We start from the raw sequence: 19,082 nt of genomic DNA on the forward strand, positions 1-19,082 counted from the left end.
AGAGTGCATATGTATATATATATATATATATATATATATATATATATATATATATATATATATATATAATAAATCATTGTACACTACTCCCCTCTGGTGTCCGTTTGCCGTCACTCCCCTTGCAATCCACAACACACAGGCACCATAATGCCCACTAGCTGCGGAAGCTAGCTCTCCAATCAGCTAAACGGACTCAATAACTCCACGATGACTCCTTGGTGAATTTATTGAGGAATTTGTGAAATTGAAGCAATGCAAAAAAAATCAGAATCAGAAGTACTGTCAGGTTCAAACTGATGAAATCTATTAAACAAAACCAGAAGCAAGGAATTAAACAGAGACAGAATTAAATTTGGCTCAATTGAAGAGAGACGCCTGGACTGTACTCTTTGTACAGTCTCACCACGCTCTGACGAAAGATTGTATGCCTCCTCTTTTTTTTGGACTTTCCCTGATAGATAGATAGATTGATAGATAGCACTTTATTGATTCCTTCAGGAGAGTTCCCCTCAGGAAAATTAAAATTCCAGCAGCAGTGTTAATATTACAATAAGCTAAATTACATAATAAATAATAATACATTAAAATATTACAAAAATGATAAAAATAAAAAGCAACAATGAGAATAAAAATATAACAGTAAAATAGGAATATACCAATAGAAACTAGGCAGTAGTGACCATGTAATAAAAAAAGTACTGCAGTATTGAGAAAATGGTGGTAATAAGTCAGCTCTTACCGTAGACATGAGCGCAGAGCTTGCGTCGTTCCTCCTGCAGCTGCGGACTCTCTTGCCTCCTCCCACCGGCAGCCCCCAACCATCGGATGCTTACACCGTGGAGGAGGGGGAAAAAAAAAAAAATATCTCAGCCCGGCTGCCTTCGCCTCGACGAGAAACGTGGCTTCCCTCGGAGACACTGGTGGTCAACACACCAGTGGCCACACCCCTCCGACCTTCAGGTTGTACAGGCAGATAAGGGATTTTCCAGAATTATCCTAGTAAATGTGTCTAATAACATCTAAATCGCTCCCACTGCCCTCGTCTTTTTTTTCCCCAGTCCTTCACTCTCACTTTCCTCATCCACGAATCTTTCATCCTCGCTCAAATTAATGGGGAAATCGTCGCTTTCTCGGTCCGAATCGCTCTTGCTGCTGGTGGCCATGATTGTAAACAATGTGAGGATGTGAGGAGATCCACAACCCGTGACGTCACACGCACATCGTCTGCTACTTCCGGTACAGGCAAGGCTTTTTTTAGCGACCAAAAGTTGCGAACTTTATCGTGGATGTTCTCTACTAAATCCTTTCAGCAAAAATATGGCAATATCGTGAAATGATCAAGTACGACACATAGAATGGACCTGCTATCCCCGTTTAAATAAGAACATCTCATTTCAGTAGGCCTTTAATTCACAGCCAAAACGTTCTGGAATAAATTGTAAATTCTCCAAACTCTGAGGCGATTCAGCAGCAGCAGCATCTCTGGAGCTAGCTTACTTCTCGCTAGTGGCTGAGGGAGCAGTGTGAGCAAGGTGTTGTTAAAAGTAGTTCCTCGGCTTTAGCACTCGATCAATGTTGAGCAGTTATTATGCAGGTGACGGCATGTAAATGGAACCTTTTTAGTGGTTTTCGGATATTCTTTTGGAAGACTTAATCGGCGGAATAGATGACTCCCCATTACATGCACAGTTAGCCGCCTCTTGGTGGCAGTTTTTTACTATCTAGAATGCAAAAAAAGGGGAAATGTGCGTGTTTTTGAGTAACATCGTGATTGTGGATGATGGGCAATTTTTTTTTTTTTAAAAGTGCAGTTTCTCTTTAAGTCATATTTTTGTAGCCACAGCAGGTGCAGACCACCAGGTCCTGCTGTGGAACGCTTACGAGACCTCCCAGCCGGTGTACAGACTCACTGGCCACGTGGCCCCGGTTACGGCCGTCCGCTTCATGCAGAAGAAACAACAACTCCTCAGCTTCTCAAGAGATAAGGTATTTGTGTGTCTGTGACAACCACCGTTTAGAACAGGGGTGTCAAACTCAAATACAGAGTGGGTCAAAATTTTAAACGGAACAAAGCCGCGGGCCAAGGTTGAACAAATGAACCTTTTAATAGGGACCCAAACAAGTTTTGCATTAAATATTGAACAAGCAAGGCTCGACATCCATTGCTTTCCTCCTCTCTAAGGTTCTCATAGTCATTATTGTCACCAATGTCCCACTGGGTGTGAGTTTTCCTTGCCCTTATGTGGGCCTACCGAGGATGTCGTGGTGGTCTGTGCAGCCCTTTGAGACACTAGTGATTTAGGGCTATATAAGTAAACATTGATTGATTGATTGATTATTTAACTGTAGTGACATGCAAAATCCAGTTTCGAATAATAATAATAATAATAATAATAAAAATATCAATGGTATATCAAATACAATTTAAATAAAAATGTTATGCCTTTTTTTTATATTTGCAATCTTTTGAGGTAAATATCAAATTTTTTCCACAGGCTAATAATACATTTGAAAATAAAATAACAATAATGAAAGAACCAAACATTCAAGCCTTGAAGTAGCAAGAGAAAATGCATGAATAAAACGTTAATTATTGGTGAGTTTGCTGGAAGTTTCCCGGAAGAGTTAGTGCTGCAAGGGGGGCTGGGTATTTCTTCTGTTGTGTTACGGTGCGGATGTTCACCCGAAATGTGTTTGTCATTCATGTTTGGTGTGGGTTCACAGTGTGGCGCATATTTGTAACAGTGTTAAAGTTGTTTATACGGCCACCCTCAGTGTGACCTGTATGGCTGTTGACCAAGTATGCCTTGCATTCACTTGTGTGTGTGTGTGTGGGTATAAAAGCCACAAATATTATGTGACACACTGTTAGTATGGAGGAAAAGCAGACGTGACAACAGGTTGTAGAGAACGCTAAAGGCAGTGCCTTAAATGCACGCCCCCAATATAGTTGTCCAGGTGGAAATCGGTAGAAATTCAGGAGAATGGTTGCCCCGGGAGATTTTCGGGAGGGGCACTGAACTTCGAGAGTCTATCGGGAAAATTAGGAGGGTTGGCAAGTATGAGTATTAGCGGTGAATGCGGTGTTACAGCGGCACCGATGCTGTATAACACCGGCGGGCCAGCTCTAATGCTAAATTGATATCGCCTGAAGGGCCAAATTATATTACACGGCGGGCCAGATTTGGCCCGCGGGCCAGAGTTTGACACCCATGATTGAGAAGATTTGCCACACACGTTTATTTCAATTATGACCACATACCCGCTTTTTTTTGGTCTGTTGCAAAAATAATGTCAGTGCCGCCTTTCCCCTTTCCTTCTGTTGCGGCATTGTGCATGTTTGCTTTCACTTTTTTGGATTTTCTGCTGGGAATAAATATTTTAGAGGTGATTTATGTTCCATCTGCCCGCTGCTTAAACACCATCTGCCACTGCAGGAGGCTTTGAAAGCTTTACCACATTTTCCTTTGGAAGTGCTGCTGCACCGGAGACATCCGTCTTGTCCGGGGCCGTAAAGCAATATGGCAGCTTTCTCGTTGAGAGGCACTCCCAGGCCATCTATCTGTGGTCATCACCCCATAATTAGTCAAAAACAGGTGTCAGACTTTGTTTGGGTGCATGTACTAAACCCAAAACCATATAAATGTAAATAAAAACAAAATACCGTATTTCCTTGAATTGCCGCCAGGGCGCTAATTAATTTAAAAACTCTTCTCACTCCTGCCCTTACCAAAGGCATGCGGTAAAAGTAAGCATGCGCTAATTATTTTAAAACCTCTTCTCACTACGGCACTTACCAAAGGTATGCAGTAACAATTTGAGTGTGATGTAAGCTTGGACCTTAAATCCTACTGAATAGCTCTTAATCTTCTTCCCTTTATGCGATTTCAAATTACCAGTATTGAAATCAGCCTCATCCATTTTGAAAATGATGACAGGGGAAGTGTCACTCGTGACGTCACAGGTTTGACCAGGCGGTAATACTAAGCATGCGCTAATTGGGTGGCATAGCTCGGTTGGTAGAGCGGCCGTGCCAGCAACTTGAGGGTTGCAGGTTCGATTCCCGCTTCCGCCATCCTAGTCACTGCCGTTGTGTCCTTGGGCAAGACACTTTACCCACCTGCTCCCAGTGCCACCCACACTGGTTTAAAATGTAACTTAGATATTGGGTGTCACTGTGTAAAAGCACTTTGAGTCACTAGAGAAAAGCGCTATATAAATATAATTCACATAATTATTTTGCGAAGCGAGTTTGACCCGGCAGTAATTCAAGGCAAGCGCATACTATATGCCCGGCGGCAAATCAAGGAAATACGGTACATTGATTTGTAAATCCTTTTCAACCTATATTCTATTGAATAGACCGCAAAGATATTAGCTCATTTGGAATTTGATGCCTGCAACATTTTTCAAAAAGCTGGCATAAGTGGCAAAAAAGACTGAAGAAGTTGCGGAATGCTCATCAAACACTTATTTGGAAGGTCCCACGGGTGAACAGGCTAATTGGGTATAAAAGCATCCAGCTTCCATGAAGTGCTCAGTCATTCACAAACAAGGATGGGGCGAGGGTCACCACTTTGTGAACAAATGCGTGAGCAAATTGTCAAACGGTTTAAAAACAACATTTCTTAACCAGCTATTGCAAGGAATTTAGGGATTTCACCATCTACGGTCTGTAAAATCATCAAAAGGAAATCACTGCACGTAAGCGATGATATTACGGACCTTCGATCCCTTAGGCAGTGTTGCATGAAAAAGCGACATTGGCGTGTAAAGGATATCGCCACATGGGCTCAGGAACACTTCAGAAAACCACTGTCAGTAACTACAGTTTGTCGCTTCATCCCTAAGTACAACTTACAATTCTACTATACAAAGCGAAAGCCCTTTATCAACAACACCCAGAAACGCTGCCGGCTTCGCCGGGTCCGAGCTCATCTAAGATGGACTGATGCAAAGTGGAAAAGTGTTCTGTAGTATGATGAGTAAATTTTTCAAATTGTTTTTTTTTGGAAACTGTGGACGTTTTTTCTTCCGGAACAAAAGAGGAAAAGAACCATCCGGATTGTTCAAGGCACAAAGTTCAAAAGCCAGCATCTGTGATGGTATAAGGGTGTATTAGTGCCCAAGGCATGGGTAACTTACACATCTATGAAGGCACCAATAATGTTACGGGTATGCAGAGGGAGGTGACGGCTCAGACACCGGGAGGCAGTAAAGTTCAATAATTGATTTTTTATATATATATATATATATATATATATATATATATATATATATATATATAAAAAATCAATTATTGAACTTTATATATATATATATATATATAATAAAAAATAAACAATATTAAAAAATAAACTAAGGAAAGTATGTGTGACAAAACTCAAGAGCGTGTTTGTTGTAAGACTGTGTAGAATTTAAATGAAGTGTGTGCTACTAAAGTGAGAAAGCGACCAGTCCAGTAGGGCGAGGCAGGTAGGAGAATCCGTGGTACAGGCGGGGGTCCGTGGGACTGAGAGGGGCGTCAAGAGGTCCGAGTCCAAAGTGGGGGTCGAGGATCGAAGGAGGCAGTTAGAGGACAGAAGAAGATCCGGGGAAAAGAGAGACGCACAGCTCACTTACCAGGCAACGTAGGGTACTGCGGGGACACGGAAGAAGACACGGGGACAAGTCAAGCCACGGAGAGGAAACAAGAATAGAGCATAAAGCAGTCGCTTACAGTACAACATGAAAACTACTAAATTTCCGCGCCCATCCTTGGGTCCACTGGTCTTTTATCCAGCTCGCCCACATCAATACCAGGTGTGCAGATTAGCAATGGAGTGCAGGCTTGTCGCTGCGTGGACATGCTGCGCTCGGGTAAGCAGTCAGATGACGAACTGTGACACTCAGAGGCAGGAGGGAAATCAAATAATGCTTAAAGGTACATACAGGTTTGGGAGCAACATCTGTTGCAACGTTATCAAGGACGCCCCTGCTTATTTCAGCAAGACAATGTCAAACCACGTCTAACAACAGACTGGCCTGCCTGTAGTCCAGACCTGCGTCCTATTGAAAATGTGTGACGGAATATGAAGCCTAAAATACGACAACAGAGAACCCGGACTGTTGAACAACTTAATTAAGATGTACATCTAGCAAGAATTCGAAGGAATTCTACCTGAAAAGTTTCAAAAATCAGTCTTCTCAGTTGAAAAACGTTTACTGAGTGTTGCTAAAAGGAAAGGCCATGTAACACATTGGTAAAAATGCCCCTGTGCCAACTTTTTTGCAATGTGTTGCTGCCATTAAATTCTAAGTTAATGATTATTTACAAAAAAAAAAAAAAAATCAGTTGGAACATTAAATATCTTGTCTTTGCAGTCTATTCAATTGAATATAAATTGAAAAGGATTTGCAAATCATTGTATTTTTTTTATTTATAAATTTCACACTGTGCCAACTTCAGTGGTTTTGGGTTTTTGTAAGTCAACATTGAACCTTTTCTTTGTCCAGGTTCTGTGTTTATGGGATATTTCCAGTCAGCTGTGTGTTCACAGTCTGGACGGCGTTTTCCCGGCGACGCAGGAGAGCGCACAAACTTCTCTGCTCCTGTTCGAAGGACGCCAGCACCTGCTGCTCACCTTCAATAGCCTGCTCGTCTTGTTGGAGACCGTGAAAGAGGAGACCAGGACCTGCAGCCACGAGCATCCTGTCACCTGTGTGCTCTACAACAACATTTTCAGACAGGTACTGCTGGTACAGGTACTGTAGTAATTGGGCACAAGCTAATTAATTATGTACAGTGGAATCTTGATTTCCGCATATAATCAGTTTCTTTACATGTTTGGAAATCGAAAAGGTGGTATAGTGAAGCAAATGTCTCCATAAAAACAATGTACAAAAGTTCCTATTTTAGTGAGGATTGTAAACATGGAACTGCTGTCCTCGCTATGCGCTGCACACACACAGAAGGCCCTTTGGTGACCTCACAAACGATCAGAAATCACAAAACTTTACCAACCATATTGCTACTGAAGTGAATTTATTAACTCTTATTATGTTTTACATAATAGGCAGCACGGTGGAAAAGGGGTTAATGCATGTGCCTCACAATGCGAAGGTCCTGTGTAGTCCTGGGTTCAATCCCGGGCGCTGGATCTTTTTGTGTGGAGTTTACATGTTCTCCCCGTGACTGTGTGGGTTCCCTCCGGGTACTCCGGCTTCGACCCACCGCCAAAAACATGCACCTGGGGATACTAAATTGGCCCCTAGTGTGTAAATGTGAGTGTGAATGTTGTCTGTCTGTGTTGGCCCTGTGATGAGGTGGCGACTTGTCCTGGGTGTACCCCGCCTTCCGGCCGAATGCAGCTAAGATTGGCTACAGCACCCACCGGGACCCCAAAAGGGACAAGCAGTGGAAAACAAATATGTATATCTACAATCCCCGTTTCCATATGAGTTGGGAAATTGTGTTAGATGTAAATATAAACAGAATACAATGATTTGAAAATCCTTTTCAACTAATATTCAGTTGAATATGCTACAAAGACAACATATTTGATGTTAAAACTAATAAACATTTTTTTTGTTGTTGTTGCAAATAATCATTAACTTTAGAATTTGATGCCAGCAACACGTGACAAAGAAGTTGGGAAAGGTGGCAATAAATACTGATAAAGTTGAGGAATGCTCATCAAACACTTACTTGGAACATCCCACAGGTGTGCAGGCTAATTGAGAACAGGTGGGTGCCATGATTGGGTATAAAAGCAGCTTCCCAAAAAATGCTTAGGCTTTCACAAGAAAAAAATGGGGCGAGGTACACCCCTTTGTCCACAACTGCGTGAGCAAATAGTCAAACAGTTTAAGAACAACGTTTGTCAAAGTGCAACTGCAAAAAATTTGGGGATTTCAACATCTACGGTCTATAATATCATCAAAAGGTTCAGAAAATCTGGAGAAATCATTCCACGTAAGCGGAATGGCTGGAAACCAACATTGAATGACCGTGACCTTCGATCCCTCAGACGGCAATGTATCAAAAACCGACATCAATCTCTAAATGATATCACCACATGGGCTCAGGAACACTTCAGAAAACCACTGTCACTAAATACAGTTTGTCGCTACATCTGTAAGTGCAAGTTAAAGCTCTACTATGCAAAGCGAAAGCCATTTATCAACAACATCCAGAAACACTGCCGGGTTCTCTGAGCCTGAAATCATCTAAGATGGACTGATGCAAAGTGGAAAAGTGGTCTGTGGTCTGAAGAGTCCGCATTTCAAATTGTTTCTGGAAATATTCGACATTGTGTCATCCGGACTAAAGGCGAAGCGAACCATCCAGACTGTTATGGACGCAAAGTTCAAAAGCCAGCATCTGTGATGGTATGGGGGTGTATTACTGCCCAAGGCATGGGTAACTTACACATCTGTGAAGGCAGCATTAATGCTGAAAGATACATACAGGTTTTGGAACAACATATGCTGCCATCTAAGCGCTGTCTTTTTCATGGACGCCCCTGCTTATTTCAGCAAGACAATGCCAAACCACATTCAGCACGTGTTACAACAGCGTGGCTTTGTAAAAAAAAGAGTGCGGGTTCTTTCCTGGCCCGCCTGCAGTCCAGACCTGTCTCCCGTCGAAAATGTGTGGCGCATTATGAAGCGTAAAATACGACAGCGGAGACCCCGGATTGTTGTACAACTGAAGCTCTACATAAAACAAGAATTAGAAAGAATTCCACTTTCAAAGCTACAACAGTTAGTTTCCTCAGTTCCCAAACGTTTATTGAGTGTTGTTAAAAGAAAAGGTTGGTGTAACACAGTGGTGAACATGCCCTTTCCCAACTACTTTGGCATGTGTTGCAGCCATGAAATTCTAAGTTAATTATTATTTGCATAAAAAAAAATTTAGTTTGTTAGTTTGAACATCAAATATCTTGTCTTTGTAGTGCATTCAATTGAATATGGGTTGAAAAGGATTTGCAAATCATTGTATTCCTTTTATATTTACATCCAACACAATTTCCCAACTCATATTGAAACGGGGTTTGTATTTTGATACGTTCCAATTTGACAGGATCAACACCTCCGGCTCAGTAAGGCAATAAAGATAACTGACGCGCGTCTTATATGTCATAATATTTGAAAATCTTCATTCATCGCCGCATAGCAGAATTATTAAAAAGCTGCATTGCCTCCCGCACAGAATGGATCCGACTGCTTTCAATGATTGATATCCTCTGATTTTCTCTCCTGCCGCAGGTAATAAGCAGCGACGCCGGCTCCTCTGTGATCTGCTGGCTGGCTGACACCGGCCAAAAGGTTAAACAAATCCACCGTTGCCATGGCAATGCCGGGATTTCCACCATGGCTTTGGACGGCACGCAGACCAGGCTGTTCACGGCGGGCACGGATGGAGAGGTTAAAGTAGGCAAACCTATCACACACACACTACACATCCCCGTCTTCATTATGCAGATCTGACCGATAATGCCGAGAGTATTATTGATGGATCATGATTTAAAGAAACCACTAAAACCTGTTTTTTTTTTGTTTTTTTTTATCTTCATGCGTCTTGCAGGTGTGGGACTTCAGTGGCCGCTGCCTCCATAGAATGAATGCTGGTCTGGGCAAGGCTGTGGTCATCTCACACATCCTGTTGCTGAGGACCAGCATCCTGGTGATGGGCTGGGAGAGGTATAGTACAGTATTTTGTCAACAATAGGATTACTCTTACAGGGCATGAACTACAGTTGTACGGTATACCGGTATTGGTATAGTACCGCAATACTAATGAATCATATTCGGTACTATACCTCCTCTAAAAAGTACTGTTCCACTCCAACCCCCGGGGCCCCTTTCGTTGCTGGTTTTACGAGCAGAGGAGCATGTTCGGCAGCACACAATCACGGAGTACTTACAAGCAGACACAGTGTGTAGACAGGAAAGGGAGAACGGACGCATTTTGGCTTAAAAAACTAACGATAAAGGTGACGCTATAACGCTGAAACACCCTCAGGAAGAGGTGCTTTAAGACATGACTACTGTCCGTCGGCAGTGTTGTAGCTACTTCTAAATCACTAATCCTCGCTTCCATGGCGACAAATAAAGTATGTTTCTTACAAGTACCATCCCTGCAGTTGAGGAATACCGTATTTTCTTGAATTTCCGCCGGGCGCTAATTAATTTAAAACCTCTTTTCACTCCGGCGTTTACCAAAGGCATGCGGTAAATTTAGGCCTGCGCTTATAAATTTGAGTGGGATGTAAGGATATCATCATGAAAAGCACATTTAATAAAAAAACGTTATTATGGTCTTACCTTTACTTATAAGGTAGCCGTAGTGGTTTGTGCAGTCCTTTGAGACATTTGTGATTTAGGGCTATATAAATAAAACATTGATTGATTGATTGATAAATGAAGTCCACGTGCAGCTCCTTCTGATCAAAAGCATCGATAACTTGTTTATAGAAGTCTTCCTTATCTTTCTTCAGTTTTAAAAGTCTCTCTGTCTCGATGGAGATCTTCCTTTTATTACCTCCTGCTTCGATTGAAAGTCCAGTTTAGAAAACTGTTTTATTTTAGATGTGTAATCTTCCATGTTAAAAGTGAAGGCGGGAGGAAATAATAAACGATCGCAGCTTACCCTTGCTGCTTGTTGTCACTTCTTCTGCAGCCGAGTAGTCGCAAGAAGGATTACTAGCGCCCTCTGCCACCAGGAGGCGGGAGTCATTTAATGACTCATATTTGACACACGCAGCTACGGTATATTTATAAAACATAGCTGCTTACTGGACCTTAAATCCTACTGAATAGCTCTTAATCTTGTTCCCTTTATGCGATTTCAAATGATTGAAATCAGCCTCCTCCATTTTGAAAATCATGACAGGTGAAGTGTCACTCGTGACGTGATGAGTTTGACCCGGCGGAAATTCTAGGCATATGTTAATTATTTGGCGAAACGAGTTTGACCCGGCGGAAATTCTAGACATGCACTAATAAAAATAATATTTAGCGAAACGAGTTTGACCCGGCGTTAATCCTGAGCCGGCGATAATGCTAAGCGTGCACTAATTATTTTGCGAAACGAGTTTGACCCGGCAGTAATTCTAGGCAGGCGCATACTATATACCCGGCGTCAATTCAAGGAAATATGGTAGCTAAACATGTTTTACTACACACCGTAGCTCACCGTCTTCAAAATGTAAACAAACATTAAGTTAAAGTTCCACTGATTGTCACACACACACGAGGTGTGGCAAAATTATTCTCTGCATTTGACCCATCAACCTTAATCACCTCCTGGGAGATGAGGGGAGCAGTGAGCAGCACCGGTCGCCGCGTCCGGGAATCATTTTGGTGATTTGACCCCCAATTCCAACCCTTGATGCTGAGTGCCAAGCAGGGAGGTAATGGGTCCAATTTTTATAGTCTTTGGTATGACTTGGCCGGGGGTTTGAACTCATAACCTACCGATCTCAGGGCGGACGGTGGATCTAACCTAACGCCCAATGTAATGATACCAAGTACAGGAGCGTATTTAGTTGATACTAATATGATTACATCAATGTTTTTTCATTAAAAAGAATTCATATTATTTTTATAAACTCAGGAAGTATGTCCCTGAACACATGAAGACTTTGAATATGACCAATGTATGATCCTGTAACGCAGTGGTACAGGGCCGCAGAAGATCCATCCATCCATCCATTTTCTACCGCTTATTCCCTGTTGGGGTCACGGGGGGCGCTGGCGCCTATCTCAGCTACAATCGGGCGGAAGGCGGGGTACACCCTGGACAAGTCGCCACCTCATCGCAGGGCCAACACAGATAGACAGACAACATTCACACTCACATTCACACACTAGGCAGAAGAATATTTTTTTATTTATTTATTTTATTTTATCTATTTATTTTATTATTTTTATTTAATAAACATAAAAAACACAAGATACACTTATAATTAGTGCACCAACCCCAAAAACCTCCCTTTTTCATGACAAAAAAAAAAAAAAAAAACGGAAAAAAAACAGGCGCACAACTGTCAATCGAGTGAGTCACTTTAATATTGAGGATACGATTGCTAACCGCTAACTGCAAACTAGCGCTCATGAATGTAAACAAATCCCATGGGTGGATCTACGCAGACATCGACTAACGATACCAAGTACAAGAGCCTTATATAGTCGATTATATAATGTTTACATCAATGCTTTTTATTATCTTAAAATGTTGTCTTTTTTTATTGTTTATAAACTCATGAAAACATGCTTTATCAGTATCATGCGGTATCTTGCCCTAGACCCCGCTTGGAGACGCCGTGCACTACTAAACTTAGTTTATTTATTTATTTATTTATTTTTATTTATTTCGGCAATCATCACATAAAACAAAGACATAATGCCCAAAAAATCTGCAGAAATTGTTTTAATTTTGTTTTGTATGTTAACATTTTTTATTTATTGTGCTCTTTAGTGAAGGTTGATAAACCATTTTAATTATTTATTGAGATTATTTAATCTTATTTTTAATACAAAATAATTCAAGTCGATCACTATTCTTTTATAGTTTAAATAGGGATGACATTTTTTTCTATTAATTTCAGGCAAATTAATGCACTTTAAATCTATGTTACAGACAAAATAATGTTAATAAAGTTATTCTTTTTTGTAAGTTGAGCCACGTTTCTTTCTCTTCTTTAATCTAAATAAAGATGCAATGTTATGCAGAAGTGCACTTATAACAATTTTATAGACAAATCATACGATTTATGGTCGCGGCTGAGAGAGTGTGAGGGTACAAAATGTTTTCTTCCTAGGGCGGCGTAAGAGAAAATAATTGAGAAACACTGATTGAGGTTGAAGTGGAGTGGTAATTGTTGTCTGTCGCTTTTGTATGTGTAAGAAACATGCAACTATAAATATTTGATACTTGTTTATATTTACACATGTGCTTTTTTAGACTGCACTATTGATCAATTAAGGAAAATTATTAAGTGTGTCTTTGTGTGCTATTGTGTGCTTAGCTGTTGTGTATCTGCTAGCTCCTAGTAACCTATAGCCCACCATGTTTGCCCTTTGTAAAAGACTTGTGACAGAGATAGATATCTACATTTATCCATATTATAAGAGTTATTTCTTTATATTCATAGTCATATTTTAAAACAGCTAGTGTTTTCCCATTTATTCTCTTTCTGTTTGCCCGCAAGTAAACTGTGTGTCTTAACCTTAAAGCTTTGGAATGTAGGAAGTTGGAGTACTTCAACCACCCTCCCTAAATATCTTATCTTTAGTTGAACAAGGAACCTGTATGTCCCATCTGGGGAGGGAGGGGGCTGGTTGCCTATTCAAGAAGTAGTGTCTTCCCGTTTGAATGTTGGAACACTTTGGGCAATGTGATTGAAAGGTTGTATCTAGATTGGTCTCCCAAAGCTTTGGAATAAAGTACATTATATCCTACTCATTGTCTGGGATTCATTGAAAATCGACTTATGTGTCATAGAAAGAACTTGGGAGAGACCAGCAGGTTAAATTCCCAGCAGAGGAACGCCTGGTCTAACGCAACACTTGACTAAAATAGAAGAGAAGAGCGATCTTGTGTGCTCATTTAGATGTTATGTGGCTGTCCAACTTTGCACAAGTAAAAGCGCTGCAGGGCTGCTTGTATCGGGTCTACAAGCGAACCGATATTTTTCATCACACTGATATCGGATTTCGATATCAGGTCAGTACTCCACGGATCGTGACCTAATCTTTCATTATTAGTTGTGATAGAGGTTTGGTTTATATGGCCGCTTCTTACAAACCCTCTCACTGTCTCCCCCTGTAGGACGTTGACAGTATTCCGCCTTCATTCTTTCTGCAAGTCAGAAGTTGAGCCGTCAGTGTGGAAGGGTGGCGTTATTCATCGCACAGCAGTGCTCTGTGCGGCATTCAATGCGCCGCAGACTCTGGTTACAGGTATGCATTTTTAGACATTTCATGTTGGCACCTCTTAAAAAACAGTGGTGAATATTAGTAATGTGAATGCCACAATGCACCAATAATAACCAATGTTTTAATCTCTAGTTGGTAGGAAATGTCGGTTGTAACAATATGTAATATGTTCATTATTTACTTATTTTGATCAGTTTAGTCATTTATTTTGCGTGAGGGCGAACCATTGGAGCAGACAGAAGCTGGGAGAGTGAGGTGAAGGTGACTGACGTTATGAATACATAATAATAATAATAATAAAAAAAATAAATAATAATAATAATAATAATATTAATTAAAGCTGCAAGCAGCGATGGACGGGACCGCTTGGGCTGCTGCCCCCGCGACCCAAGTGGTAGAAGATGGATGGATGGATTATTACACAGAGAAAAAGTTGTATACACATGTGTTATACAGCAGTCTCATAGTAATAACAGTTGTAAAGTGGCTTGGGCATTTTATAAGGACGCCTCGATGCCGCCATCTTGAGACTCTAATGCATTTTGAACAGAGTAGAGCTTTTGTATTGAAGGGGGAATAGCCAACTTCCTGTTGATTTTAGTTGGAGGTTGTCAGTCTATGACATATAGGTCTCAGTGAGACCTACATTGAGGTTTTTGTTTCATGTGAGTATTGTCAGAGTTACTTGTTGACGAACCCCAAGATGCAGAGAAGGAGGCAGGCATTGAATAAGGAAACTTGGTTTTAATATAAAATACTAGAACACAACCAAACAAAGGGTACAAACACAAAACGCGCACATGGGCGGTTAACAAACTAAGGGAGCTTACCATGGAAGCTAGCAAAAACAAAAAGGGTCTAGCGTGGAAGCTAGCGGGTAGCAAACAGGAAAACAGAAGTTGTTACTTGTAGAGTGAAAACAAAACGGAAGCAGAGAACAATAAACAGTAAGGTACAAACAGATATCAAAAGATAGCTTACTGCTACGCTGCAATGACTCGACATGAAACAGCACAACAGGAGCGACAATACGGAAGTCATCGACAAGACAATATAATAATCCAGCCGTGACTGGATGGGAAGACAGGTCTAAATAGGAGCGGACTGATTGACACCAGGTGTGGCCAGGTGCCAATAAGCCACAGCTGAGGGGAAACTAAGCACTCAGGGATAAAAACAGGTAGCTTAACCAAAATAAGAGTGGTGACAGGAACTAAGGACAGGAAATACGAAACACACAGAGGAAAAACTAAAACACAAACAAACTGTCAGTGGCAAGCCTGACAAGTATGACATTTCTACAGTGAGTTAGAGGCAGTTTTGTCTGAGCAGGAAGCCGCCATCTTGTGACAACATTAACGCAACCGCAACAGCGCACCGGTACTTTGCGGGCTCATAAAATCCAAACCGGGGTAGTAATTAAAACTCTTTCATCAACTTTTAATCAGAAGGATTCAATCTCTCTTCTGTGTTTATTAGAAGCGGAAACGACAAATGGCCTCGGAGGAGATAATGTTTGAAAAAAAAAGGTTTTTTTTTTTAGCCAACTTTTGCATTGAAGGGGGAATTGCAAACTTCCTGTTGATTTTAGCTTGGAGATATGAGTGTATGAAGTATAGGTCTAACCAAGACCTACATAAAGGTTTTTGTTTCATGTTTCTACGCCATTGCTACTGGACGTTACAGACCGTTTTGTCTGTGTTTTCTTCCTACGGAGCGCTGAAGCGCAATTTTGAGTTTTAGGGGTTTGTTTTTTTGATTAGATCGCAATTTTCGCCAGTCCTGATGTGTGTGTCAAATCTGGTGAGTTTTGAAGCATGTTAAGGGGGTCAAATTACAGCTCAAAGAGGTGGCGGAATAATAATAAAGAATATATCCTCTGTCCCTTAGGGACATGGGTCCCTAATAAATACATTTGGAGCTAAGCTTTTTTGACATAAATGGAGCGCTTACCCAAATAAACCGTAAAAAACGTCCCCGGCCAACTTGACCAAGCGCACAACTGTCCATCGAGTGAGTCACTTTAATATTGATCATGATACACGCATGCATGATTTGAGCTAATTCTAGTCATATTTTAAAAATTTATACATGATCTGTAAAACATAATCCGTGCAACATTTTGACCAAAGAACCACCATTACATGTTATGTAGACCACAAGGAAGTCTTTTCCATTCAGAAAAAAATAAAAATATGACTCTTTTAATGCATTCTTGCCAACCTTGAGACCTCCGATTTCGGGAGGTCGGGGGTTGGGCGAGGGGCGTGGCTGGGGGCGGGGTGTTGTTGGGGGCGTAGTTAAGAGGGGAGGAGTATATTTACAGCTATCCATCCATCCAATTCTACCGCTTATTCCCTTTGGGGTCGCGGTGCCTATCTCAGTTACAATTGGGCGGAAGGCGGTGTACACCCTGGACAAGCCGCCACCTCATCGCAGTATGTGTTGAAATCTTTATTTATAATTGAATCACTTGTTTATTTTTCGACAAGTTTTTAGTTATTTTTATATCTTTTTTTCCAAATAGTTAAAAAAAGACCACTACAAATGAGCAATATTTTTGCACTGCTATACATGATAATAAATCAGAAACTGATGACATAGTGCTGTATTTTACTTCTTTATCTTTTTTTATTCAACCAAAAATTCTTTGCTCTGTTTAGGGGGTACTTGAATTAAAAAAATGTTCACAGGGTGTACATCTCTGAAAAAAGGTTGAGAACCGCTGCTCTAAAAGCCGTAGATGTTATTGTCACATATGCATGCACAGAAGATGGCAGTATTGTCCTGTTTAAGAGTGTCACAACATTGCTGTTTACGGCAGACAAATTGCTTTACGGTAGATGAAAAACGTGTTGTTGTGTGTTGTTACCGTGCTTGGAGGACGTTAATGAAACTGCCTAACAATAAACCCACTTAAGAAACCAAGAACTCGCCCTCGATCATTCTACAGTTATAACGTCATTGGGCAGGCACTCTGTTTATATTGTGGGAAAGCGGACGTGAAATCAGGCTGTCGACACGTCACTCAGGTCCCTGTGGAGATGGAGGGGGCGTGGCCTCCAGCTCCGCCTGAATTTCGGGAGAAAATTTGTCTCGGGAGGTTATCGGGAGAGGCGCTAAATTTCGGGAGTCTCCCGGAAAATCCGGAAGGGTTGGCAAGTATGCGCCACATAATCCGGTGCCCCTTATATATGAAAAAAGTGCGCTTTATAATCCGGTGCGCTCACTGTCCGGAAAATTTGGTATATTACATTTTCGTTTTGTAATCTCCTGACCAAAGCAGATGTCTGTTCCAAAGTACTCGGGACGGCGTGGTACGGGTGTTGGAGTGGACGTGCCAGCAACCTGAGGGTTCCTTGTTCGATCAATCAATCAATCAATGTTTATTTATATAACCCCAAATCACAAATGTCTCAAAGGACTGCACAAATCATTACGACTACGACATCCTCGGAAGAACCCACAAAAGGGCAAGGAAAACTCACACCCAGTGGGCAGGGAGAATTCACATCCAGTGGGACGCCAGTGACAATGCTGACTATGAGAAACCTTGGAGAGGACCTCAGATGTGGGCAACCCCCCCTCCTCTAGGGGACCGAAAGCAATGGATGTCGAGCGGGTCTAACATGATACTGTGAAAGTTCAATCCATAGTGGCTCCAACACAGCCGCGAGAGTTCAGTTCAAGCGGATCCAAGACAGCAGCGAGAGTCCCGTCCACAGGAGACCATCTCAAGCGGAGGCGGATCAGCAGCGTAGAGATGTCCCCAACCGATACAGGCGAGCGGTCCCTCCTGGGTCCCGACGAGCGGTCCATCCTGGGTCTCGACTCTGGACAGCCAGTACTTCATCCATGGTCATCGGACCGGACCCCCTCCACAAGGGAGGGGGGGACATAGGAGAAAGAAAAGAAGCGGCAGATCAACTGGTCTAAAAAGGAGGTCTATTTCAAGGCTAGAGTATACAGATGAGTTTTAAGGTGAGACTTAAATCCCCACCTTCTACCAACCTCCTCACGTCCGTTGTGTTCCTTGAGCAAGACACCTCACCCTTGCTCCTGATGGGTCGTGGTTAGGGCCTTGCATGGCAGCTCCCGCCATCAGTGTGTGAATGGGTGAATGTGGAAATAGTGTCAAAGCGCTTTGAGTACCTTGAAGGTAGAAAAACGCGATACAAGTATAGCCCATATACCATTTACCCGTATTGACTTTCATAGAACCGCTCGTCTAACTCCGTCATTTCTTGTCTTTCGTCAATTAAACTTTCATGATTGGAATGCAAAAGAGTGTGTGGGGTGGGTGTCAAAGGGAAAAAAAAAAGTTGGGAATGAAAATTAGTCTGAGAAAAGCACTTAAGTGAAATAAAAAAAGAGCAATTACGTGTTGATGAAATGAAGTGTGGTAGTTCTAAAAAGGAGTCATTCTCCGCTCATGGAGTGTCTGCATGGATGATTAAACAGACATTTCAGGGTTCCAGACTGGAATGTGTCGTTCACGCCTGCGTTCAATAAATGAGAATATGAACAATACTTTTCTCCACAGTTCCTCAAAATGACATGATTAAAACCACAAGGACCACTCCATAGTGTACAGCTGAGGTGTTAAACCCAAGGCCGGCGACATCATTTTATCTGGGCTGGAAATGTGTGTCAATAAAGTACTTAATATTTTCTCACTAAATGTAATTGATTTTTTTCATTTGGACGGTCAAAAATATACTGTATATTAATCCAAAACATAATCTCACTCCGGCGCTTACCAAAGGCATGCGTTAAATTTAGGCCTGCGCTTAAAAATTTGAGTGTGATGTAAGGATACCATCATAAAAAGCACATTTAATAAAAAAAAAACGTTACTATGGTCTTACCTTTACTTATAAATGAAGTCCATGCTCAGCTCCTTCTGATCAAAAGCATCGATAACTTGTTTATAAAAGTCTTCCTTATCTTTCTTCAGTTTTAAAAGTCTCTCTGTCTCGATGGAGATCTTCCTTTATCACCTCCTGCTTCGATTGAAAGTCCAGTTTAGAAAACGGTTTTATTTTAAATATGTAATCCTCCATGTTAAAAGTGCAAGTGAGAGGAAAAAATAAACACACGCTTCTCACTCTTGCTGCTTGTTGTCACTTCTTCCGCAGCCGAGTTGTCGCAAGAAAGAT

General features: G+C 41.5%; 1 protein-coding gene across 1 annotated transcript in view; it reads left to right on the forward strand.

Moving 5' to 3' along the window:
• LOC133564047 (WD repeat-containing protein 49-like) overlaps positions 1 to 19,082 on the forward strand; it is a 115,520-nt gene that overhangs the window by 39,557 nt on the left and 56,881 nt on the right. Inside the window, exons 9-13 of the mRNA XM_061918129.1 lie at positions 1,838 to 1,986; positions 6,496 to 6,729; positions 9,250 to 9,414; positions 9,569 to 9,684; positions 13,817 to 13,947. Of these exons, the coding sequence (XP_061774113.1) occupies positions 1,838 to 1,986; positions 6,496 to 6,729; positions 9,250 to 9,414; positions 9,569 to 9,684; positions 13,817 to 13,947 (795 nt within the window). The remainder of the gene's footprint in view (positions 1 to 1,837; positions 1,987 to 6,495; positions 6,730 to 9,249; positions 9,415 to 9,568; positions 9,685 to 13,816; positions 13,948 to 19,082) is intronic.

The sequence above is a fragment of the Nerophis ophidion genome, linkage group LG13 (assembly GCF_033978795.1).
Source record: "Nerophis ophidion isolate RoL-2023_Sa linkage group LG13, RoL_Noph_v1.0, whole genome shotgun sequence".
NCBI lineage: Eukaryota > Metazoa > Chordata > Actinopteri > Syngnathiformes > Syngnathidae > Nerophis > Nerophis ophidion.